The sequence below is a fragment of the Carassius auratus genome, chromosome 3 (assembly GCF_003368295.1).
Source record: "Carassius auratus strain Wakin chromosome 3, ASM336829v1, whole genome shotgun sequence".
Taxonomy (NCBI): Eukaryota; Metazoa; Chordata; class Actinopteri; order Cypriniformes; family Cyprinidae; genus Carassius; species Carassius auratus.
Genome location: NC_039245.1, coordinates 25,927,802 through 25,954,217, shown reverse-complemented (window position 1 = coordinate 25,954,217; position 26,416 = coordinate 25,927,802). Strand labels below are relative to the sequence as shown.

General features: G+C 37.9%; 1 protein-coding gene across 1 annotated transcript; it reads right to left on the bottom strand.

Annotated features, from left to right (window-relative positions):
• Window positions 1–1,579: 1,579 nt before the first annotated feature.
• On the bottom strand, window positions 1,580–26,178 carry LOC113054500 (cytoplasmic phosphatidylinositol transfer protein 1-like). The gene is made up of 9 exons (XM_026220098.1): window positions 26,092–26,178; window positions 22,966–23,114; window positions 17,630–17,718; window positions 16,963–16,970; window positions 12,576–12,647; window positions 6,999–7,094; window positions 5,186–5,341; window positions 4,700–4,763; window positions 1,580–2,934 (listed from the first exon to the last, which is right to left on the bottom strand). Exons 1-9 carry the CDS (start codon window positions 26,176–26,178, stop codon window positions 2,621–2,623), a joined length of 1,035 nt encoding a protein of 344 aa, XP_026075883.1. The 3' UTR covers window positions 1,580–2,620.
• Window positions 26,179–26,416: the final 238 nt, after the last annotated feature.

The following is a 26,416-nucleotide window of genomic DNA, read 5'->3' as shown; positions in this document are numbered from 1 at the left end:
AAATATATCAAAACTTCATTTTTGATTAGTAATATGCATGAACAAGTTTAAAGAAGATTGTCTCAGTATTTAGATTTTATTTTTGTATGTCATGTGAAACCCAAAAATTATCTTCTCTCTCCCTCTCTGATATTTAAAATATGATGCTTAACAAAATAATAATTCACAGGCTTACATTCTGTCAATGCAGCGGTTAGTAGATATATTTATAGTGTGACAAATGCATCTTTTGTAACTTATCAGTTGAAGATACTGAACATTTATTTTTCTACTGCCCTTTTTCTATTTCTTTTTGGGTTGACTTTAAAATAGACACACACACACACACATATATAGGCTTCTTCGTCTTATTTTTTCTTTATGAGCCATGGCGTGATGAGTTGTTAACCCATCACATATTGATATTATGTGTTCAGATAATAAATCAATGCAACTATGAATTAATACAATGCAGTTAAACAGAATAACCAGGCTAACCTATCTGTAAACAACACCACTACTTCCATTTGCTAACGTGTCTTTCTCAAGAAATTAATTATCATCCAGATGTAATGTTCCAAAGCATGAACGTGGTCCTTAATTAGGATTAAACTGATGTCTCAGATCTCAGATAGCACACACTATGTTCGCATATCAAGCGTGTAAACAACTGCTATGGAAACACGATTTCAAAATAAAAGCAATACAATTCAAACTTCAAAATAAAAGTCCATAAGGTCTATAACATTCAATTGCATGATAAAAGCAGCATGAAATTTAAAATCACCCCGTCTTTTTTTCTAAATGCATATTATGGATCTTATTGTGGACAGTTTGACCATGCGTGAATTGTATTTTTTTTATGACATCGTAATGTTTAATCAAAACGTCATCACTGGATCTTCCGGTAAAAAAAGTGATAAAGTTATCTCTGGTGACGTATGCTGGACTTTAATTATTTAGTCCTCTTAATCTCCATCTCCATAAAATCAGAACTGTGACTCTTTAATCATTATTATCTATTTTTTTAACCACTTTAAAAAACTGTTTATGTTTCTGAACCGCATTACTAATTTTTTTTTTTTTTTTTTTTGCATTTAAATATTTTCAATATTTCCTTTTTATTGCCATCTTATGCACTTATGCATGAAATCTCTTACTCTGTGTTTGCTAACAACCCAGTCCCGGAATAAAGTCCCAAAATAAGCTGCTAATATATTTCTTGCTGTGGTGATATTTTAAAATGCTAAGTACAAAGCAATCAACTTCAGACAATATTAGACAATTAATTAAAGTAACAGACCTATACTAACCTTCATGATTTTTAGGATGAAAGTTAAATTGACAAATCACCAAAAAATAAAATTCTATCATCATTTAGACTTAAATGTCATTCAGAGTAAAGAAGACCTTTAGAATAAGAGGAAAAGCCATTGCATCTTAACTATTAAAAACATGAACGGTGCTATAATGCATCCCTTCAATGTATACCACTTAACATTTCTGGTAAGCATAGATTTAACTCACACAGCATGTTTTGCACCATCAATGGCAAAGACACAACAGGTTTGCTGAAACTAAAATGAAGTAGAAATCCCAATGGATAGCAAATGCTTTAATTTCACAAATGGCAGTTGACATCAAAAGCATGGTTTCCCAAGATTTGGCATGTGCATTTCTGAATCCTTTAGAAAAGAGTACTTAAGTTTGAAAGAACAGATATGCAGGAACCAGCAAGAATACAAGAGCTTTTCAATTTACAAAGTATACATTGGCCAGCAGCAGCAAACATTCCTTAGAGCTCAAAGATTATACAACAGTCTACTCGTCAAGCATTCTTTGAGGACTTAATTCATATTCATGGATAATAATGCATCACATTAATCCCAACCAAGAACATATAATGTAGAACAGCATACTCAGTTACATGGCAGATGCTCAGCAACCTATCAAATATATTATGAAGGTAAACTACAGTATGTACAGACAAGTTCCAGTTCGTGTCGTCTAACAACAGACCATGCAAAAGTGCCAGGTCAGTAAAATTGGGTTAACTTGGTTTTCTGAGTACATGGGAATGGGACTGGTCAAAGTTAAAGACAAGAGCATAGTGAAACCACTATCAAATTGAACCCTAGATTCATATAAACAAGATTTTTACAGTACATGTCCAAACACTAATTTGAGTGAGAAATTCAGAAGCCTGAGGATCAAGTCACGTTAACATAATATCACAACTGAAATATTAACAGAGCAGAATATACCGTTAACTACCCCACTACAGCAAAACAACAGTGGCTACAAATCCTATCCATATTCAACATATGTAGGAAAAATGGCTCGGCAAGAAGAAGAAAAAAAATATCTGAAAAGATTCAGCTTTGTCTATCAACGGGACAACTCCTGAGATATTTTTAACAATGATCTGTAACGTGTTTTTTGTATGTCAGAATGCACTTTTTGGCCTATTGTAAATTAACTCCCAGTGAAAACATGAGGTTGGACAGGTTGAGAAGCCACTCTGTGTGCACGCGTTTGGGAAACTAAGTATCTCTCAGTATTTAAAGAGAGACTGATTTGATTGTGTCAAACAGACGAATTACTGGGGCATGTTTTCAGAAATTAAGGCCAGAACTGAGGTTTACTCGGGTTGCGGGGTGCTGGGACCCCAGGAAAAGAGACTGGGAAGGCGGAAGGCAGAGTCTCTCCGTGCTGGGTCAGGAAGAGTCAGGGTCTCCGGAGCGGACTTCTTCCGTTGTCTGTCCTTGGGCACAGAAAGGAAGTCTGGAGCTTCAGTGGAGAGGGGTGTAGAGGGAGCGCTGGACGGGCCGCTACGAGCGCAGGCTGCTAGGGGCGTCTCGCTGATGGAAATTGCTGGCGGAAAGGTTCCCAGCTTCTTATTGGTGGCTTCCTGAGTGGCTCGTTCATATTCTCTCACTTCCTCTATTGTCATGTCTTTAAACAGCCAAAGCAAAGGCATTTTTATTAGTGGGGTATCACTAATGTCATTTATATTGGACTAAACCAGTGGTGTCAAACTCAGATCCTGAAGGGCAACAGTCCTAAAGAGCATAGTTCCCACATTGCTTAAATCCATCCACCTGTAGTCTTAGAGGTCTTAGAGGTCTCAGGTGTGTTTAAATGAGACTATGGCCCTCCAGATGTTAAGTTTGTCACCTCTGGATTAACCAAATCCAAATCATATTCCATCCAATATTCACTAGGCTTCCATTAACAAGCTACAGTAAAATATTTTGTCTTTGACCTTTTGTTTGGCTATTATTTATAGCTGGCTTTCTTAGTTGTCAAAACCTGGTTAATGATGTCATGATGGTGGTGAGGGGTGTCCTGAAGGGCCACCTTCCTGCAGAGATTAGCTCCATCACACCTTAGTGATTCTGAAGACTTTAATTAGCTGTGTTTAATTGGGGCCAGAGCTAAACTCTGCTGAAAGGAGTCCCTCCAGGAGGAGGATTGGAGACCCCTGCTCTAATTCAACAACTCAATGGACCATTGTTTCCTCCTCCTTCACACTCGCTGCACGTTTAAGAGCTCTCTGAGAACACAATGTGCTCAACTAAAGTAAAAGAGATGCTCTTTTTTGGGGGGGAGGAGAAAACTGCTCTGCTTTCTTTTTAGTAATCTGAACACTTTTTGTGTCATCTAATCTAATCGGTATGGTCAAGGTCCTTGATGAGAATACGAAGAACAACATCAAAGAGCTGCATTTCTAAACTGAAACATATCTTTTCTGTCTATTTGTTCTTGCAGTGACTCGGGACACTTAAAGGGATAGTTCACCCAAAAATTAAAATTAGATGTTTATCTGCTTTCCAACAGGGCATCCAAGATGCAGGTGACTTTGTTTCTTCATTAGGACACAAATCATGATTTTTAGGTCCAGTTGTTGCAGTCTCTCAGCTGTACAATGCATGGCAAATAGTAACAGAATCTATGCGAGTAAAACTGTTCGAACTCTTGTGAACGCACTTCAGAGCACCAACTTTGTGAAGCTTTTTCTTGCATTATGGCGAATCAGAGACTTATAAGTGCATTACAGCCACCTATCTCTCAAGTGGACCACTGACACTCTATCTACAATCTCAATTAGCAGTGTCAATGGTCCATTTGAGAGATAGGTGGCAGTAATAAACATATAAGTATGTGATCCTCCATAAACAGAAGAAGAAGAAGCCTCATGCACCTGCTGCTGTGAAGAGCGTTCACAAGATTTCTAACAGTTCGAACATTGTGTGAATCAGAGGTAAAAAAAACAATATAAATACTGTTCAGTTTCTTGCACGGACCGATCGTTTGTGTCTTTACACATCAATGTATCATCACAATCCGCAGGGTTTAATTTGGATTTATCTCTCATAGATTCGGTTACCATTTGTCATGCATTTTACGGCTGAGAGACTGGAACGACCGAAGCTAAAGATCATAATTTGTGTTCTACTGGAGAAACAAAGTCAACTAAATCTTGGATGCCCTGGGGGTAAGCAGATAAACATCTAATTTTCATTTTTGGGTGAACTATCCCTTTAACACGGTTGTGAGCTATGGATCACAACATTTTTCGTCATCTGTGAGGTTTGTTAGCCATGACTCTGGGGCAGAGTCAAAACAAAATAATCTGCAAATAAAGGTAAAAAGATGAATAAACAGCAATTTGAGGGGAAGGCTGAGTGCATGACTGGCTGGTCAATGCCAAACTTACCAATCCACTCATCAACCCAAGCGAAAGCCTGTCTGTGACCCAGCAACAGCACATCCCTCACCACCTACAGAAAGAAAGAAAGGTAAAAATATATGGTGATTCTCATGTTGCCAAGTAGACGTGTAATGGATGTCTTCCTTGTTCTTTTATTGGTCCTGGAAAATTATTTGTCAAATGAACATAATCCTAATCTTCCCTAACCCCAATGCTAACAATAATCCTACGATCAGAGGGAAATTAACAGTTAAATGAAATGTTGCTCACAAAGCTGACTCAACCCAAGCTTAAATCTGATTGGTTGACAGGAATATTGTTCCAGAACCAACAAAGATTATCCAGGGACTTGTTCTGCTAGATGATATCATGGTAAGTACAGCTGGATAGACAGATCCTTCTATAATCTAAATGATGTGCCATGAGAGTAACCACAAGGTTGGGGTTTTAGGGGGCTCGCCCGGGATATGCATGTAGAGGGGTGAAAGTGACCTTGTGAACAAACTGCTCCACACGTGTCTGAAGTCCCCACACCTCGAACTTCACTGTTACTAGCTTATAGGAGCACATGATGGGATCCTGTGTGTCCCTCCAGCCCTCCTTCAGCAAACCTCGGGTTGTCTTCTCGGATTTAAAGTATCTTGGGTCCTGGAGTGGAAATACAGAATGGAAGTAAAATTAAAATGATGGGAATGGAAATAAAATGGCCCACATGGTCTCATTTCAACCTTTATAAGACTTATTCATAGCAGAATAGAACGAAGACAGGAGATGACTGGAAGAAGAGGTGGGACTCAGGGTCAGAAAATTACATGAACCAACACATGCAATGGCTCTGACAATTGGATACCTAATTTTACAGTTAATAATAAATATAAATTATACTTTATATACATTCTTAGATATTCGCACTGTAAACATGTCCAAGTTCTAGTTGAGTTCTGGTTGGTGGCAAATTTCTGCACAAAAACTAAATATATATACGATTTTAAATTTTATTTACAGCTGCTAATAATATAATTACAGTGCATCATTTAGTACATGCCGTATTTACATAAAAAATTGTATCCAGTATTACAGTGTTTAACCTGTACCTGTCATCCTGTTCTAGATGGAGCACCCGAAAGCATACTGCATCTTTATTTATGCACAAAAATTGAGAGTGAATTCTATTTAAAATGTAACATCACTTTGCTCTAATCACTCTGGAGGGCAAAGCACTTGAAGTGAGAGCTCTACACACCAACTACCCACCGGAGTTCCACAGGGTTCAGTACCTGGCCCATTTTTACTCTCCAAATCACTTTGCAAAATTATCACCTCTCAGAGCTTTCACCCATTATTCCTATGCAGATGATACTCAATACTCTTTTCACCCTCTGACAACCAAATATCATCTGGTATTAACATATTTCTGCCTGCATTACTGAACAAAGACCTTGTTATTTAATAGACAACAAAGTAATCTCACCTACGCAAGAATACCTAGAGAAAGATATCCATTCATATCAAATGGCAGTAGCCTGGAATCTCATTGTTTTTTATCCAATGACTTAAGCTTTAAATGCTATGTGACAAAAGTAGAATTATGTTTTTTTTAAACAGCTCAAACTGACCTTGAATTGACCAACACTGATACACTTAAGCACAAAGTATACTTCAGTTTTGATGTGAATGCTTTGTTCAAAGTATACTTCATGTGATAGCGTGTGCAATAACTTGTTCTGATCAATAAAAATGTTTTGTTTTTCTGATTCTTTTCGACTGTGAATCAATGCTGAGGTTTTTTACTATGACATAAATTATTTTATTTGTTTAAATGAGGACTAGAGTGATCACTTATTCCCAGCACTGCAGCTGTTTTTTTCCTTTCCACATCTAATTCCACCTCTGCTTTTCTATTCCTCAAACAGAGCCACTTCTGGCGTGGATTCTTAGATAGCAGCAAGCTCCTGTCAGAGAAAGATAACACTGCACTCCTCTCATCTGTCTAAGCTTACCTCTGCAGGAGCAGAAAGACAGTCTGGGAAAATTAATTACTGCAGCGTTACAGTGGAGAGGTAATTCTGAGTCTTGCATGTATCCAAAAGAGATCTCAACAGGGGCAAATTATTAATTCAGTATTGGTTTTAAAATCACCCAAACTCTTTTGTTTTTTTTTCTATTATAAATATTGGAGGGGAATATGAGCACATACTGTACCTTAGAGGGGAAATTTATACTTTGTTCATTTGAATTGCTTATAAATTATTTATCGTTTCTTTAATGGATTATATATTTATGCTTTATTAAAGAAAAATCTTGCCTCAGACTCCTTGTAGTAGCGCTCGGGGATCTCATCGTAGGCGATGTCAATAAAGCACACCTCCGTTTCTTCATCTCGGAGCACTTTATCAAAGATCTAGAGCACAATGAGAGGATGTTAGAGAGAAAATTATTATTAAAAAAAATGATAATAATTCTACCAGCTACCACTGCTACTAAAAATGTCAGGATGTACTTCACAAAATCACAAATTAGACGTGATGTAACAAGTTTCCTTTCTCTGTCCACACTGAAAGCAACAATGGTGTGAGATGCAACATTCACAATCAGAAAATATTTGATCTGTAAAATACAGAAATGGGGAACGGATTATATATATTACTATGGGTTGAGTGACATAACACGACAGAATTAGAAACCAAGCAACTACAGAACACCTGGTCACTTTTGGCTCATTGCATTTGTGTGTAGTAGATTATCTGATTCACTCAGGGGTGTCCAACTCACTCCAGAAGACCTTGATTAGCTGGTCCAGGTGTGTTTAATCAGGATTGGAGCTTAACTCTGCAGGATAGTGGCCAAAGTTGCTGTATTTTTAGTTATTCTCACACCCACAGTCCGAGAGTCTGATATTTACTGCACACAAAACTTTAAGTCATGCTTTACACGTTCCCAGACTGATTTAATGATCGGGATTATTCAAGGTTTGAGAGGTTCAACTTTACGTTGAACTAAGTAAACTGTTGTTGGTCATTTTACGTCAATGATCTCTTTCCATCTGAATGCTGGCGGATGTTGAACCACATTAGCTGCTTAACTTGTCACCATCATAAATCATCAACTCTCACTGACACTGACTTCTGGTTGCTTTATTGCAGCAAATGACTCTCAGCATGAACACAAGCTTGTTCATTTGTCACCAGTATATGACTCCGTGTCTTTCTGTAGTGGGTAACAGTAAAGACTCTTCAGCAGACTCTACGGCTGCAGACTCCACGCCGTCCACAAGAAGGAGCTCTCGATCTATGCGCGAGTCCATGTCAGCGCGTGTATTGCATAAGCTGCCACTCATCTGAGTGCTTGCAGCCTAACAAAGACTTTAATGGGTGAGGGCGCTTTGCTTCAAGGGATCAGGTGCTTTCAGGTGAGAGAACGGCTCTCCTGTTGTCTGCCACCGGTGCAGGTTTGCCAACTGCATTGTAATTCTGTTCCTATCCAGCCGACAGTAAGCTTCAGGGATGACATAGAGATAAATGTATAAAACCTCTTTATTTTAAAAATGTAGACACAAAGGAGAATGCACTAGCTGTGGATGGGTTGAAATTGTAAAGCAAAGAATGAAAGGGGATGACATGACAGAGTAGCTGAATATTTTATAAAATAAGGTATGTTGGACCTTATCAAGAGGGATGGAGAGGAAGACGAAAAAAGGGGAAATCTGAAAAGGACTTGAATGGTGGCTCTAATAAATAAAATAGGCCTTAACTTATGAATTATGTTCAAAAGCACGAATTAGAGTCAAAGCATGAGACTTGGACAAGCTTGTTTATCAAAGCCGAAGAACACAATATAAGAACAAACTCTTAAATACTCTAAATCCCAATGGTGGTTTATAAGCAACATTAAATTAGAGTCCTGCTGTAACACAGGCTAATACACGCTGGAGCACGCTGTTTAAACTTCAAAGCAGCCAACATGGCTCAAATTTAGGGAAAACATCAGAAATATGGCAATGAGGAGGCGCAATACAGATCAAAGATCGGTGTCGTCTTCTCCTACAGATGCAGAAGGAGTCCTACAGGTGCAAAAAACAAGAGACAAATGAGGGGGTGGGTTCAAGTATCTTATTAAGTGGTGGCCCTTGTACCTGCTGCGTGACAGTGGTCGACTGAGCAAAAAAAGTGGGGTCCATAAGAATGATTTACGGAGTCTGGTGTGGATAAACTTGAATGGCCTGCACAAAGTCCACGCTCTGAACTATAAGACCGACCCCATGACCAAACGTCAGGTGCCTAAACTTCCCTGCATGCATCTAGTAGTGGAAAGTCCTTCCAAAACAGAAGTGGAAAGAAGTGGAAGCTGATACAGCAGGAAGGGAAGAACAAACTCCCCATTATTGCTTATGGTTTTGTAATTAAATGCTCAGTGAGCACAAATACATCAGGTGTGTCACACTGTCAAGTTAAAGAAATTACACTTTAAAAAACATTTTTTGGTGCATTTCCTAGTTCCAAAGGTAATTTCATTAATGAAAAATATAACTTATCATATTCATTGACAACCTTTTATCCGTGACTAAGGACAAAGGTGAGACAACACCAACATTATTAAACACTAATTGTGACTAAGTCAATATGGAATATGGTTGACAGAAAAATAATAAATCTAGTTAAAAAAATAAAAATAAAAAATCCACGTCCAAAATATCTATATATTTTTTTTCAACAAAAAAAGAGTGATAAAATATAACCCCTACCCCCCCACCCCCCGGGGCTGTGTGCAGTACTTTTATGATGGATGGATGTGCTATATTTGACTTCCATTGGACTATTGAAAAATAACACCCATTCACTGCTATTATAAAGTTTGGAAAAGCCAGGATATCTTTTTAATGCAATTCTGATTGGATTCGTCTGAAAGAAGAAAGTCATATACACTTAGGATGGCTTGAGGGTGAGTAAATCATGGGCTTATCTAAATTTTTGGAAGAACTATCCCTTTAAAGTATTAAATTTTACAGCGACTCTTTTGGCGCACTTCGATCTCTTTCTATGAAACCTGTAAACCGCATTCACCATTTCTAATCTAACAAGCACGTAAAAACCAGCATGAAACTAAAACGCTTTACTGTGTTAATGTTTTCCTGTTTTTTAATAATCCAAATAAATAAAAGTGTCTTTATAATCTCAGCAAATTGTAATTATTTTCTTTTTTTTTTTTTTTTTGGCTGACATCACAAATCTCTTTTTTTTCATCTTTTCATCCACTTCCCTCCAGCCACCTGCATCAATAGCACAGGGCTGGTACAGGACAGGTGGCTCAACAGAAGCCATTACTTTAAAAAGAACCATGTGAAAGCACGTTTGGAGCAGGTCAAATGGCTTAATGGTGTCCCATCTGTGATGTGGGAAAAGATTTTGTGGTCAAATGAAAGCAAAAAGGCTTTTATAGGGCAAAGTGATATTCAGAGTGATATAAAGCAAATCTAGCACTACCCACACCTCAAAAACACCAGAGCATCATGCTGTCTCTCCTCAGAAGGAACTGGGCTTCTTGTTAAAATAGAAGGATATATGGTGCAAGATACAAAGAAATTAAGCAGGAGAACCTGTTTTGGTAGGAAAAAAGCATGCTCAGGATAAAATGTATTTTTATGCGAGGCAAACACAAGGCAAACTTAACATCAAAGTGCTTAAAATCGTCAATCTCGAGTCAGATGCACAGGTACCTGGCAGCCTGGAAACAAAGTAGTATTTACAGGGTCTTAGGCTGCTAGAATGATGCACGTCTGCAATAGAATTAATCACTGGACTCAAATACATACATACTTGCATAAGCTTTTCAAAATCATTGCTGCAAAACAAATCTCTAGAGTCAAGAACATGTGGACTGAAGAATTATTAACCTTTTTTTTAAATACTGTATAATGATGCAAAAATAAAATAATTTTCATATTTTCACAAGATGCCATGTTAATGTTGTGTGGGTGATAGGGTCCGACCCTCATGCTTTGGTTTCAGCACCATGGACAGGGCAAATCAACGGCACATGGCCAATAGAATGAGATGGGTGATAAAACTATTTTCTGCTCATGTGTTGGCATCTCAACTGAGCATGAAACACATATGGTGAAAGAATGCAGCGTTCTGTTATTTCTCACCTGCAGATGCAGAAATATCCCTGTGGCGAACCAACCGGCACCCCACAACCTCCCAACAGATGCTACCTGGCTCCTACACCTCTCCTTTACAGTGCCACAAGCACATTCAGATTTCATTCAATCACTTTGTCTGCAATCAGTCTTTTTCTTGTCTTGTTTTCCACTAGGCTATTATGGTACGAAAATACAACATTTTGTATTCCAAGATATTTTCTCCGAACATATATTTTGCAATTCCCTTACAATTCCATTTTTAATTACAGTTAATTTGAGCGATAATTTTGGTTGTCAGTACTTCATCCCATCACTCTGTACAACTGATTTCTCTCCCTGCCGAGACTCGAACAGAAGCTCAGACAGACTGGAACGGTCCTGACGCATGTAAGCTCTCAGACTGACTGCAGGCCAGCGTTATTAGAGAGTCCAACTCACCCAGAAACCTCTCCAGGACAAATCCCATCTGAAATCTCAAGTGGTTTTTGGCTAATGGGTTTCTTCCACTTAGATTCACAGTGTTATGAAAGTCAAAAATTCTGAAAAGCTTCTATTAGTGAAATGGCTCAGCCAAAAGTTCAGATATTTGTTGAACCTCATTTGGTTTAAAACCTGCATGAGTTTCTTTCTTCAGTAGATGCTTATCAGAATGTGAAAGCTGCTCTTTGCTCCAGATTCTGTTGAGCACTAAAACTACAACAATGCATCATAAATGTGTATGAATATGCACAAGTGTGATTGAGATTTGTGAGTGACATATGGACTACTATACTGTTGTTTTATTCACTTTTTAGAGCTTGAAAGCCAAGTGACTAACCAATGACAAGTATTTTGGGAGAATGATCCCTTTAAAGGAATAGTTTACCCAAAAATGAAAATGTGCTGAAAAATTTCTAACCCTCAGACCATGAATTTGTTTCTTCTTTAAACAGATTTGTAGATATTTAACATTGCATCACTTGTTCACTAATGGATACTCTGCAGTGAATGGGTGCCGTCAGAATGAGAGTCTAAACAGCTGATAAAAACATCACAATATTCCACTCAGTGCCACTCCAGTCCATCAGTTAACTTCTTTTAAAAGTGAAAATCTGCATGTTTATAAGATACTAGTCTATTAATGAGATGTTTAACTTTCAATTGTCATTTCGGGCCAAAACACAAGCCCATAACCCATAATAACGCAGTTGCCCTCTTACATCAAAATCCGGCGACATATTTGTTTTAAAGCTTGATCTGCACATATTATTGATTGATGGACTGGAGTTGTGTGGATTACTTGTGATGTTTTTATCAGCTGTTTAGACTGTCATTCTGACGGCACCCATTCACTGCAGAGCATCCGTTGGTGGGCAAGTGATGTAATGCTACAATTCTCCAAATCTGTTCTGATGAAGAAACAAACTCATGGTGCTTACATTGCCAGAGGGTGACATTTTAGCTATTTTTTCATTTCTGTGTGAAATATTCCCTTAATAATGAATGAATGAATGAATATTTAATCAAAAGTAATAAACAAACAGGGGCAGACCCACAACTCTACAACGTTTTATAAGCACACTAAATCTAGTGATGCCACAAATTGTTCTGCAATCTTAAAACCGACTGGGATTTCTAGTTCATTTTATTTTCATCTGTTCTCTCACTCCACACAATCAAAAGCTCACACTTTACAGAAAAGATTTAGAGATGAAAGACAATTGAGAAAAGACCAGGAACAATGAAATCATGCAGTATACATACATTGTCATTGATGCCTTTGTTGTCTTCATACTTTGTCTCAACGTGGATGGAAAACTTTGGCAGGAAAGAGCACTAAAGAAGAGGAAAAAAGTTAAATGTGTCAAGAAATGTGTTGAATTAAGCAAAAACAGCCACCATAGAAAGTATTTGGATACTTGAAGTATTTGTTGTACTCTCACATGATCAAAATCCACTGACTTATTACTTTAAAACTGTTTTTACATGTATACACTGCTTAATCTGTGCATATTTCTCTCCTGATTCAGAAGAGATGACTTGTTCATTGGAGAAGGCATGTATTATGAACATAGGACTTGTATTTTAGACAGAAACAATGGTTTGAGGTTAAAAACATCATAAATGATGGATTTCCTTCTTACAAACACACAACCTTTCATTTTTTAAAATAAGTTAATTGATGGGCTGGAGTCCATGTGGGTTACTTGTGCATTATTGTGATGTTTTTATCAGCTGTTTGAACTCATTCTGACGGCACCCATTCACTGCAGAGGATGCAAGTGACATAATGCAGCATTCCTCCAAGTTTAATAAAGAAACCAACTCATCTACATCTTGCATGATCTGAGGGCGAGTACATTTCCAGCAAATTTTGTTTTTTGGATGAACTATTGCTTTAAGTAATTATTACCTTTGCATATGATGAAACGACAGACAATTAGGGAAAAATAACACACAAATGCGACTGTTAACTCTATTTAGACTAATCTGAGACATCTATCAAGAGGGGTCAAAGCCTCGACCCAGCCTCATTCATGAACACACTACAAGCATGCTCTCAGTAGATCTGGTGCATTGCAGGGCAATGACGTTCTGCTGTAATGATGAGCTCTTTCCTGCCTCGCTGGATTTACAGCCTCCCTGGCCTCCTTCCCACACGTCCTGAAGCCGTAGCCCCTCCGAGACCCAACACTGCTGCCTGATTAGATTAAGAACTGCTCCCGCAATTGCTATGGAGATCAATAGAAGTCGAGTTACGTAATGATGGAGGGAGGAAGTGCTGTAGCACTGGGGGAAGGGTCGAAGAGATCGAGGAGAAGAACAAAGAGCAGATCTATGGGTGCAAACCCTCAAGGCGATGTTGAGTTACAGCTCTGTTTCAAAACCTAGGGAGCTGTCTCGCTCTCTGAGACTGTAGCTCATCGTTTAAAAGAAGCTAACCTAGAGTCAAGCTCTTAAAAAAATGCTTTTCCCTTAACACAAGGACAAAAAAAATTATATATATATTAGGGGTGTAACGGTTCACAAAATTCACGGTTCGGTTCGATACGATTCACTGGTGTCACGGTTCGGTTCGGTACGTTTTAGATACAGCAAAAAGAAAAAATTGGCAGATACATTTCCTTGATTTAAAAAAAAAAAAACAAAGTATGTTTTTTTTTTTTTTTTACATTGAACAATGATGGAGCTATTCTTTACCCATCTTCTATGGTGTTTTCTTAGCAGCATACTGTATAAAACAAAAACAGCTCCTTATAAAAAAAAATGCAAATGTTATATTGTTGTAGTAGTTATGAACAAATACAAAGATGTAACTTTTTATGTGGACCTCTATAACTCTTTATATTGAGTGTGTCAATATGTAGTGTAGTGTTTCCACTACAGAGTAAGGTGCTCACTCACTCAGTAAAATGAAATAAAAAATGGCTAAAGGGTCTTTCACACAGGACGCGGTATGCGCGGTGCTGGACCCTGGGCTCAGCGTTGCACTTCAGATAAAACGCGATTTGCGCTGCACTATGCCAAGAGCAAAGTAGGTGGAGTTATCAAAACTGCCCGTGCATACGTTCTATTTATAACAGTTCTTCTATCTAATAAAGTGCAGGTAAAGTGCACCCAAACACCAGACCTGTTGGTTATTGGAGGATCTTCTATTTCTGGTCTGTTAAACGCATTGGCCATTTTTCAACGAGCCTTCAGCGCGTGCTGAGTGAGCGAGCGCCTGAATGAGTAGCCTAACATAAACATATAAGATGGTGTTTTTTTCTTCTTCGGGGGTTTCAGGGGCGTTGCCTGTTACGTCGTTTGGGTTATTGGGCTACCTTGTTAAACGCATATCATTATATTTCACAATTTTTTATTATTTTCCAAATATAATTAATTAGTCCAACGAACCGTTCGGTACGTAATGCGTACCGCGTACCGTACCGAAAGCCTCGTACCGAACGGTTCAATACGAATACGCGTATCGTTACACCCCTAATACATATATATATATATATATATATAAATATATATAGTCTATATAATCAGTCAGCCAATAAATGAGTAATTTTCAGTGCTGCTCAAACAGAGTTGAAATGTGACTGTCAGAAATTTCCATTTTGTTCTTTTTTTTTTTTCATCCTTTGGGATTTTCTCATCAACCACTGCTGTCATCTGAGCAGTTTGTCTCCTGTTGTTCCTGGCATATGGTTGATTATGATAATAGTATTCTGATGAAGAGCTCTCTCATTCATCTCTAGGTACAGATACGGCACGCAGAGATCCACTGACTGCCGTCCAGCTTAAGTTAAGCTTTAATCCTCCAGCCGTCTCCACCGCTCATTTAAACCAACCTGTCGTGTTGCTGCTGTTGACTTTCAGCAGTTTCCAGGCGGCACTCAAAAAAATTAATCGAAGATTCATGCACCTGATTTGCACATATAATTTCCATCTAATTGTACTGAACAAACTTATAAACAAATAAACTTAATGTGTTCAATCCAAATGGAGGGTTGCAATTCAGATACATAATTAGAAATTCTGGAACATATACATTTAAGTGTAAATGCATATTGAAACACCATTTGGATAAGTGTAGCCACAGCTTTCCTGAAATGGGTGAACGCCCGTTTTATAGACCATGTAACAACTGTAGTCATTTTTAAAAGTAATGCATAAAAATGTAACGAATTGAGTTACTTAGTTGCTTTTTGTGGAGGGTAATCCATTACATTAATTTCACGTAACTTTTGGTCACAAGGGCTGGTCTTGCTTATATGTTGTTGTTGTTTGTTTTTTGTAATAACACAATCCCAAAAGTTATATTTTTGGCAACTGTAAGGGGCTCTTTAAAACCAAAGTTGAAATGAATAAGCCCCGTGCTAACACGGGGACAGAAGAGCTGTCAGTAAATAAACTGGAAAACTTACATTACTTATTTGAAAATGTAATCCGATACGTTACTAGTAACTTGAAAAAGTAATCTGATAACGTAACTCGTATTAGTCGTAATGCATTACCCCGGTTCACACAGAATGATGCTTTTTTCATTGTTTTTCTCATTTAAACGTCCTAAATGGACACCGATTTGATGTCTTTTGTAGCATCCTGTGTATGACAAAGTGCTCTAAAAATGCAGCGCTAAAGTTAAAAGTAGTTAAACGTTTGCTTTTTCACTCCATTTTTACATGCAAAAACACATTCTGTGTGAATAGCCCTAAAGGTCCCAATCCCTTATACCTTCAATATATTCATAAGGTTCAGAGGAGTCCTGAGGCGTTAAAATGTATATTGCTCCTTCGAATAAGAACGAGGTTTTCCGTGAAACCTAATATGGTCTCCAAGGAGCTTGAAGACACCTGGTCTGCCTAGCTTTCAAATGGACTCTAATTATATTGCAGCACAGAAAGGGAAAACAACATAAGTGCATTCTGGGATAGCATAACAACATGGTTGGTGGTCAAGGGGAATCAGCTTTCAGACACTGTAGCTCTGTTCTGAATCCTAAGGAGCTTGATGTGAACTGCCTACATAGACAAGATAATTGAAATAGAACCTGAAATAGAAATGGTGAGTGATTGAAAGCACTCTTAACAGCAATGCTTTTCATGTGAAACACACAGGAGACGAGACTCACTACTGATTCCAATGGAATTTGGTGTTAGCATGTTGCTATGCTAACGTCAGAACACTCCATTAAACATAAAATGCCTAAGACACACCACACGCCATATCGATTTAAATACACACTACTGTTCAATATTTTTCCAATTTAAAAGAACCGTTTTCAATTTGAATAGATGTTAAAATGTTATATAATCCCTAAAGTAAGTTTTATGTCTCACTTACACATTTATTACTAAGACACACATAAACACACACTAATGACCCAGCATTCATAGTTCAATTAGAGTCAAACAGAGAGCAGTGCATTGTGGGAGATCAGTACCCTCAGAGTGTCTGTCTGTGTTAAACATTATTAGCATTGACCTGCTACACTTCTAATGACCATCAACACAATGAATCTATTATGCTAAACAAGAGCATGAGCCATTATGTGTGTTTAATAGCACATTTTGTTGGAGCATTGGAATTGTCTCTGAGATTTTGGTTTTGAGTTTCAAGCACGCAAATAAATACGGGAAGAAGAAGAAGCTATACTTACTGTATACTCTGAGCCAATGGTGTGGATCGAGAAGATGACGGGGAGAGAGAGAGAGAGAGAGAGAGAGAGAGAGACTTCATGTTAAAGGTCATGGCAATAAACACATGGCAGTCTTGAAGCCATTAAACATTCAATCACAGAAAGACCTCCAGTTCTACAGGGATGTGTAATGTGTGTGTGTGTGTGTGTGTTTATCATGCACGCACACATCCTTTCATTTAGTGTAATTTCTAAAGCATTTGCTCAATAACTGTTGCAATTCAGTGTGTCAAAAAGATGCTTCTTAAGATTCAGGCTTAAGAAACAAATCCATCAAGAAAATACTAAGCTGCTTCCGACTAAAATACGAGTCCTCTATTCATACGATTTCTTCCTCCGGTGAAAAAGTAATCTTGTCTGAATCCAGAGAGAAATATGCACTGAACACTTTTTAGAGGAGAAAACAGTCCGAAACAATATATGTCGGTCAGTTTTGAACTGTTTAGGATCTCATTCTGACGGCACCCATTCACTGCAGAGTGACCCAATGCTACATTTCTACCGGATCTGTTCTGTGAGGAAACGCACTCATCTTGGAACATTTTCAGCCATTTTATATTTTTGGGTGCACTCTTATTTTAACCAATTAAATGGCACTGTGTGCTTGCAGGTAAGTAGCTGTAGTTACCCGTAATGGTGTAGGGATAATAATTCCACGCTTTCTCCGTCACATAGAAGATTTTGGGAACCACAGCTCTGGCCCAGCTGGGCAGCTTGCTGAAAGAGACAAAGCAGGAAGGGAAAGTATTGAGGAGAAAGTGGAGAGTGCCAAAAGCCCCGTCCCCCGGCGGCAATAACAGTAGTAATGACAGACTAATAGCTGCAGCGAGGACGAAGTGATGGCCGCTCAGGGACGAAGATGCGCTTTCATTCTGATCTGAGATCAGGTTTCCTTAATCGCTGCCAAAACTCATCCTCTTTAAGAGCAGCTGCAAAAACACCCTCACTGTTCGACCACTAACAGACAACTCAGGATACCAGCCACTGGAGACACATGAAATACAATACCTTAAATGATAGCTTTTGTGACATTGTTGATTCTCCTTTTCCCATATATTCACGTGAAATAAACTCCAAGTGAGATTCTATTTGAAGAAAAATCTGTAGACTATTAAAAGACTAGTACTAATATTAATGCACTGCACTTATTCTAAAATAAAGAATAATATATGTGTGGGAGTGTTGCTGTTTTCAAACTTAAAGGCAGGTACAGTTGTTTTTTTAATGCCGTGTCTCAATAATCTCAAGGGGGAGTAAATGACCACAGAATTTGGAGTTTTGGATGTGAACTACTCCTTGTCGATAACCAATAAAATCAATGGTGTGTTGGGGAATCATGATATATTTTCATCTTAATGTACTAAGCCAATGGAGATGAAGTTCTTCTCACACCTTTCCGCAGTTGTGTCCTGAATAAAGCAGATGCAGAGTGGATGAAACTGGGACGGGTGCCAGTCCCAAAAGCCTGAGCAGCGGGAATAAAAGATCATTTTATGCAGGCCTTGCACATTTTGCTGGTGCATGACTCGGCACATCTGTGATGCAAACCTCATCCTGGGGGCTGGTAAAATGCTAATGGGTTTTGAGAAACGAGCCTACGCTCACACTGAGATGTTCGGGCGCTGCTCCATTTGCACTAAACCCAATTATGTTACATTTATCTGGCGGACTGGTTTTGTTTCCCAGCTCTTTCCAAATGCATAAACCCGTCCATTTTTCATCCGTTTCAGTCTGAAGTGAATCAAAAGATGTCAGAATTCATCCCGAAGCACGGCTACAGCTTGCAGAAGCAGCATGGCACACACGGGCGCACAAGCAGGTGGCCTGTGGGCGAAAAGGCAGGTACAGCTTCCCACAGCCAAATCTCCAATTCTACACATGCTGTAAAAGCGGGAGCTCAGCCGTCTCCCGACCCACGCACATCTCAACCTCCCCACATACTCTCTCATTTTCTCTGTTCCTTCTTTTGTGTTCTCGTGTGTGCTCTACTTTGCTCCTCCGCCTGTCTTTTATCCCATTTAAGTCTTGATTTATCTTTACTTCATCATCTAGAGATCACACAGATTTGGGATTTTGAGGGAATTATTTTTAATTCATTTGTTGTAACGGCTACTGTAGGTTTCCTACTGTAAAAAAGGATATTTTTAAGCTCATAAAAAAAGCTGTTGTTCACCCACCCATCTGTAGACACTAATAGAAATGCTGAAAATGTGAGTCATTGTTTTATGAAGCAAATGCTGAGCTATTGAAGCGCTCACACTAAATATAGTCTGAGCCTCGGATGCGGGGTCAAAGGTTAGAAGCTTTTTTTTTTTATGGGTGCGTGTAATTAAAAATACCATAAAACAAAATCTGTCTCTCTGTAGTCATAATTATTTGTCCCACCAGGTGTATTTAAGGCTGTGTTCATGAACACAAAAGCAACTCCATTTTTCATTTTTTTTGCTGCTTGAACATGAAATACATTTGCCTGATCCAAGCCAACTTAAGTGGTCTTGTTGTTTTTATTTTTCATATAATGTGAGGGATTGATAAAAACAACAGGAATTTAATGTGTCCTTAAGGAATAGTTCAACTGAAAATTACTCTCTGGTCATTCGAGATTTAGATGAGTTTGATTCTTCATCAGAACAGATTTGGAGAAATGTAGCATTGCATCACTTGTTCACCAATGTATCCTCTGCAGTGAATGGGTGCCGTCAGAATGAGAGTCCAAACAGCTGATAAAATCATCACAATAATCCACAAGCAATCCACACATTGTTTTGTGAAGTTGTGTTTGTAAGAAACAAATTCATAATTTAAGAAGTTTTAACTTCAACCATCACTTCTGCCCAAATAGAGTCCTCTATCTGAAATACTGCTTTTTCAAGTTTAATTTGTTTCATTATGGATTATGGACTAGCTTTTTGCTTCACAAGATGCTGACTGATGGACTGGAGTTGTGTGGATTATGGTGATGTTTTTAATCAGCAGTTTGGACTCTCATTCTGACGGCACCCATTCACTGCAGAGGATCCACTGGTGAGCAAGTGATGCAATGCTACATTTCTCCAAATCTGTTCTGATGAAGAAACAAACTCATCTACATCTTGGATGGCCAATTAAAATTTTTAACAGACATGTTAAGGATGTAAAGTTCACAGAGCATGTCCAGTTCTTCCCTTCTTAAACGACTTGACGTTAGCAAGGTAACGGTCCTCTTGAAAAGTCCTGTGGACACATTTCCACCAGTCAATGCTTTTTTCAGGGGTCATATCTTTTTGCTTAACACCGGAACATTACCAAAAGGCATTACACCCTTTCTGTTCCTTACACTGTTGTCTGCAGCAAATTCAGATTTGGATACTCTTCCCGAAGGAAAATAATCAGTGGTTGTTATAACATGTATTGCTAAAGTCTCACGCATGGTGAAGCTACGCAAGTTTGCCCCGGTACTATGACAACTAGTGTGGATGTGCTAGCAAAAGTGAACCGAAGAAATACACAGATCTGCCTATAAATAGCATTTAAATCAGTCTGTTTAAAAATCTGATTAAAAACAATAGTCAGCTGGCTATGTACAAGAAGAACAGTAGAGAGGCTGCAACAATTTTAGCATTATTAATATACTATTATAGTAGTTATTAACATTTTGAATTAGCTTTTATTTTGTATCTTCAGCTCTTGACAGGAGGTCATTATAATTTGCTACAGACTTTCTAGTTATATATATATATATATATATATATGTGTGTGTGTGTGTGTGTGTATCATTTCTGTATGATAATTAAGCTTTACATTTTTTTTAGGGCAGCCCTAATGTTATTCATTGAAAGATTGCCATTTTTACTGGTCTTAATATTTCTATTATGACTATGCATTGTTTTATTTCACATTTATTAATTTCAGTACTTTATTTTACACCTATTTATTTCAGTTAGCTGCTGAGCAACATTTCTAATTGAATAAGTTTTTCATCTAATAATTATATTTTACAACATTTAAAAAATGTATTTGATTTACCAAAATATTACCAAATTTTACCAAAAAATGTAGTTTTGTTTACCAATAACAGCACTGGTTACAATGATGAACTGGCGAGTTTTCTGAATCATTAAGCCGAAAAAGTCTGGATCACAGACATGTGATAAACAATGTGATAAAATTAACACATTCACAGAAGGCCAACATCTTTTGGCATGGGTCTAAACTAGCTGTTAGTGATGTCATGACCACCTCTCAGCCAATCATGACCCGCGGAGCAACGGTTTAATCAGCCTGGTCCTGGGGGACTGATGCCTCAACTCAATAAAGCGTCTCTCCAAAAACACATCTGCAGGAGCGATTGATTTATCAGTGGCCAGAATGGACAGTGTCTTGCGGGACGATGTCCTGAATCCATTTACTGGCTATTTTTGGGAAAGTGTTTGGGTCTCGAGTCATGCCCTTGCTAATTCTTGTTAAACTAGCAGCCGCTTAGAGACTGAGAATGAATTGAAGATCTCCTGTGGACTGCATTGACCCCAACTGAGGCTCAATGTCAATGTACTTCTATAAAAACATCTATAAAAGAGACTACCAAGACCTGGGAAAAGAGAGAGATTTGCAGATAGTAAACGGAAATAGAAAATGTAGGGCAGGGCCTTATTTTTATCCATTCATCAGTTTGGCTAAAAGTAAACAGTGTAGGTGACATCAGCTGAAGAGCAAAGTCAACGTGTACTTACATGTACTTATAGTGTACTTACAGTGTATTTATCTTATAAAGTTCTGGTAATACAAGGTAACAACATGGGGTAAGGTTAGGTTTAGGGGGGAGTTTCAGGGTTAGTACCTAGTTATTACATAGTTATTGTTATTACTATAATAAGTGCATAGTATGTACAAGAGGAACAGGACTGTAAAATAAAGTGCTACCAAGTGCATTCGTGCTTTAGAAGCCTTGAGCATGCGCCCAGTTCATGCAGTAAAAGCAGACACGCTATAAAGTCAAGGACAGATTCTCATCACAAGTCGTATTTTGCACTCATTTCTAGTGTGTTCGGTAGCTCTGTTCAAGGAGACTGACATTATATGAATGAGCTTCCATTGCTGGTCAGTTTATCAGATCTAAACCTCTAAATTTCATTAAAATGTCATGTAAAGCAAGCGACAGGAGTTTGTTGATAGAAATGCATGTTTATATGTTGGATCTCGGCCTGAACATTGGCAAAGTGGACTTTATGGCTGATAGTTAAAAGGCATGTTAGGGTTTGGCTACGTAAGTGATGATGTTAACAAATGATGTTTTATTTCAAATGTATAATGTCCACTCCCGGTCAGACCTTTGGAATGATTAAGGTTTTTTGTGTTTTTGCTCAACAAGGCTGCATTTATTTTATTAAAAAAATACAGTAAAAAACTATATTGTAATATTGTAAAAATGGCATTACAATTTAAAATAAACATTTCTATTGCAATATACTTTTAAATGGAATTTCTTCAGCATCATTACTTCAGTCTTTAGTGTCACATGATCCTTCCGAAAACATAATTATGTTTATTATTATCAGTGTTGAAAACAGTTGTGCTGCTTAATATGTTTGCGGAAACTGAGATACACTACCATTCAAAAGAATAAAGTAAAATGTAAAAAATATATTAATATTTATATTCAGCAAAGATGCATTAAATTGATCAAAAAGTAAAGAAATTTATAGTGTTACAAAAGATTTAGTTATTTTGAACTTTTTATACACCAAAGAATCCTGAAAAAAAAATATATTAGGTTTAATTTTTCAACATCAGTAAACAGAAGCATTATTATTAACTGAGGACCCATTAAAATTAATAATAATTAAGCACCAAATTTTGACTGTTAGTGTGTGTGTTGATCGACTAATACAGTTTGAGTCTAGTATCACACACTCTTAACTGAAATACCTAGAGACTGTGCAGAGGTGTTTTTGTCTGGACGAGTGATTGATGGCAGTTGTTACTCACTTGTTGAGATAAATGCGTTTCTCAGTGAACTGTCCCGGGCCGTAGTTGGGGTCCTCATACGGTTCGTTCTGCACCACCTCCACACCCTCTCCTCTCTCGCTCTGCTCATGACTGTGCTTGCTGATCATGTACAGCTGACCAATCCTGTACTGGAGACACAGACCCAAAACAGTCAGGACCGCCATATTCAAAATCTCACAAAACCTGACAGAAGCCTAACAGTGTCATCTGATGCATAGTCTGCATAAAAATGGCAAAAGCCTTTTCAAATCAGAGCTAGTTTATGATGATCCAAGACCTTTAAGTATGTGATGTTTTCAGCTGATGTGCAAAAATAAAATAAAATAAAAACATCAGTAAAACTTGTAAACCACATGCACTTATCCACAGGAAAGCCATTAATGTCTATAAACTCATCAGTTAGGAAAGAACACATTTTACTACACATATGCAGTATATTACATATTTATCATGTTAACTTCATTATTTAATGTATGTTTAAATAAATCTGTCATTACAGCCCCTTTTTAAAATGTTCAACAACATATTAATGTATTTAATTAAAAGGTTAATATAAAAACTGCCTTATGTGCATTTAAAGTTTTATATAACTCAGCTGGTGATTATTAAATTAACTTTACTTTCAGTTTCAATATTTTGAAACAATTTCAGATCAATAAAATCAAGTCGTCGTGAAGTTGTTTCAGTTTTAGATGTGTGCAGATTTTACGCACACTTTATAATGACATATTAAGTTATATCTGATTTATGATTTATTCACTCATTAACTTTGGCCACTTAATATGTTTGTCAGACTCTGTCAAAATAAAAGGCAAAGTAAAGCCGATCAAAACAGTGTAAGATTAAGCAGAGCCTTTGGCCCTCTGCAGGAATGACTTTTGGACCCTAGCAGATGTCAGCAGAAACACAGCACAGCCTCACAATCACGAGCGGGATCATGCTCTGCCTGATACAGCATACAGTATCATATGTTTTGGAGAGCATGACAGCTGTGACAGCTGCTTATCTGTGTGAACAGAACAGGCCCCAGGCATATGTTCAGCTCTCTGCATCTCCAACCCAGCTACTGCCTCACTGGAGACACGCAAAGATCCTTATCGAGCCAGTCATACATGCAGAGAATGACCACAGCCCTGCAGCTCATGCTGCTTTATTCATATGTCAATGAGAAGATATGGCGTACTTTATTTTTTTAAGCCTTCAGGCTGGACAGATGCTGACTGTGTGTGTGTGTTGTGTGTGTGCCAGACCATGATGAACATAGTCAAGATGAACAGCTAAGTAGCCAAAATGTTCCAGTGAAAGCACACTAGCATTTTGAACATCTTTTAACTAGCTACTGGAAACTATGCACTGTTTCTTCTTTTCCTTTAGCGCTACTATACCTATCTGAAAAATGACTTCGATTTTCAAAATAATTGTTAGCCTAATGTATTTGTACAGGTTGTGTTAATTAAATCGTGTACTTACGGTTGAAATGTTAAAATGTTTGACAATTTTGATACAGACAGAAGTATAGCAAGTGATGCTATTAGCCCAATCTCACTGCAACAACTAGTTAATGAAGTAACCAGCTATAGTTATTAGCATCGGCTAATGAATTGTTTACACTAATGTCCATTTAAGTGCCTTTTGTTGGCAAAACTGAGAGCACAAGGTATACTTGTGTTGCAGATTTAATTGTGACACGCTGCGACATACAACTATGCAAGAAAATCAATCTTATCTATTAAAGCTGCAGTAGGTAACTTTTTGTAAAAATTATTTTTTACATACTTGTTAAACCTGTCATTATGTCCTGACAGTAGAATATGAGACAGATAATCTGTGAAAAAAATCAAAGCTCCCTCTGGCTCCTCCCAGTGTCCTATTGCCATTTGCAGAAACTCCATCGCTCCCGGTAAAAAATAACCAATCGGTCCGTAACTTTGTTTGTGTTCAAAATGTAGAAGCATTTATATAATAAGCGAGTACACCATGAATCTATTTTCCAAACCGTGTTTTTAGCTTGTTCTGAATCACTAGGGTGCACCTATAATAAGTGTTTATATTCGGACTATTTTAGGTTGCTTCGGGGTACCGCTGCGGAGTAACCCAGTACCTTTGTGATTCTTCATAGACATAAAACAGAGAGAAGTAGTTCCGGCTACAATGTTCTTCGCAAGACGCAAGCAGTTCTGTTTATTAACCGCTAGAGCGTACATCGAGGTGTATTATATAGCTGATGTAAACGTTTAAACTTTCATTACACAAGGCCTCATCTATGACCTAAGCAGTCATTTATAAGATGTGACTATGAATATTTATGCACGTTGCTCACTTTGGAAGGCAAGTTGCCACTGATTATGAATTATGAAGACATTAAGGAGTGATGCTTAGTCAGTTGAGTACACACAGTAAACTTGTTTCAAGCTGCATTATTCATTACCTGTGTGACAGTAATATATTCTTCTGACTGCTGCTTTGGAAGAAAATCCACATATAATTTTGCACTGACTTGTGACGACATTATGTCAGCTAGAAATCCATTAAAAGACATTAAAGCATTAACATAGCACAACTGGAATTAAGATAGGATGAGCTGGCAGTTGGTTTCAAGCGACTGAATGAAAATATTTCACTTCATCCAGGTCTCTTTTTGTTCTCTGTGCTTGAAAGTTAACTTTACTGTCTGACGGAGCGAGAAACTGCTCCAAACAATTCAGTCTGCATCACGGCGACAATTAATCAATATAAATTCTCTGTTAAACCGCGTTATTTAATTCTTCCCTTAGTAATTTACTTAGTCTGTTTGCTTATGTCTTCATGTTTGCCAGCGGCAGAACAAATGCTTATAGGAAAGTTGACTTCAGAACAGTGGGATTGCTGAGCGTGATGTGTCAATAATCATTTATGTATTTATTAATTACAGCTGTACACTGTAGTCATGGCTTAACGCCTGCCATTTGGTTGTTGTGTTCATCAGCTGTGGTTAGGGATCATTTTTAGAGCGTGTCACTGACCACACGGGTCATTACGGTAATGATATGAATGATTACTTGGTAATATGATCTGGGCTTTGGTATGTTGCGCTCATGACAAAAGAGAGCCAATGCCAGCACTCACCTCTTTCTCTCCGCAGATATTACTGATGATGGAGTTGGATGCTGGGCTGGCAGAGGGACCCAGGACCGCCACAACCCCCTTGGACATGATCTGGCACACTGTCAATAGTTAAAGGAAAGACCAACTGTCATTTATTACAGACAGAGAGCAGAAGGAAAGCAAGATGTAACCCTGCCAAGAGTGCTGCCACCCCATTTTTATTCAAGTATACTGTATCTGCCATGTAAGTCCCAAACAAATGTTATACCCAAACAAAGCAAAAAGTACAGACAATTTTAACATACTCATTCATCTCAATGCCAGTTGCTTGGCTGGCACAGGTGAT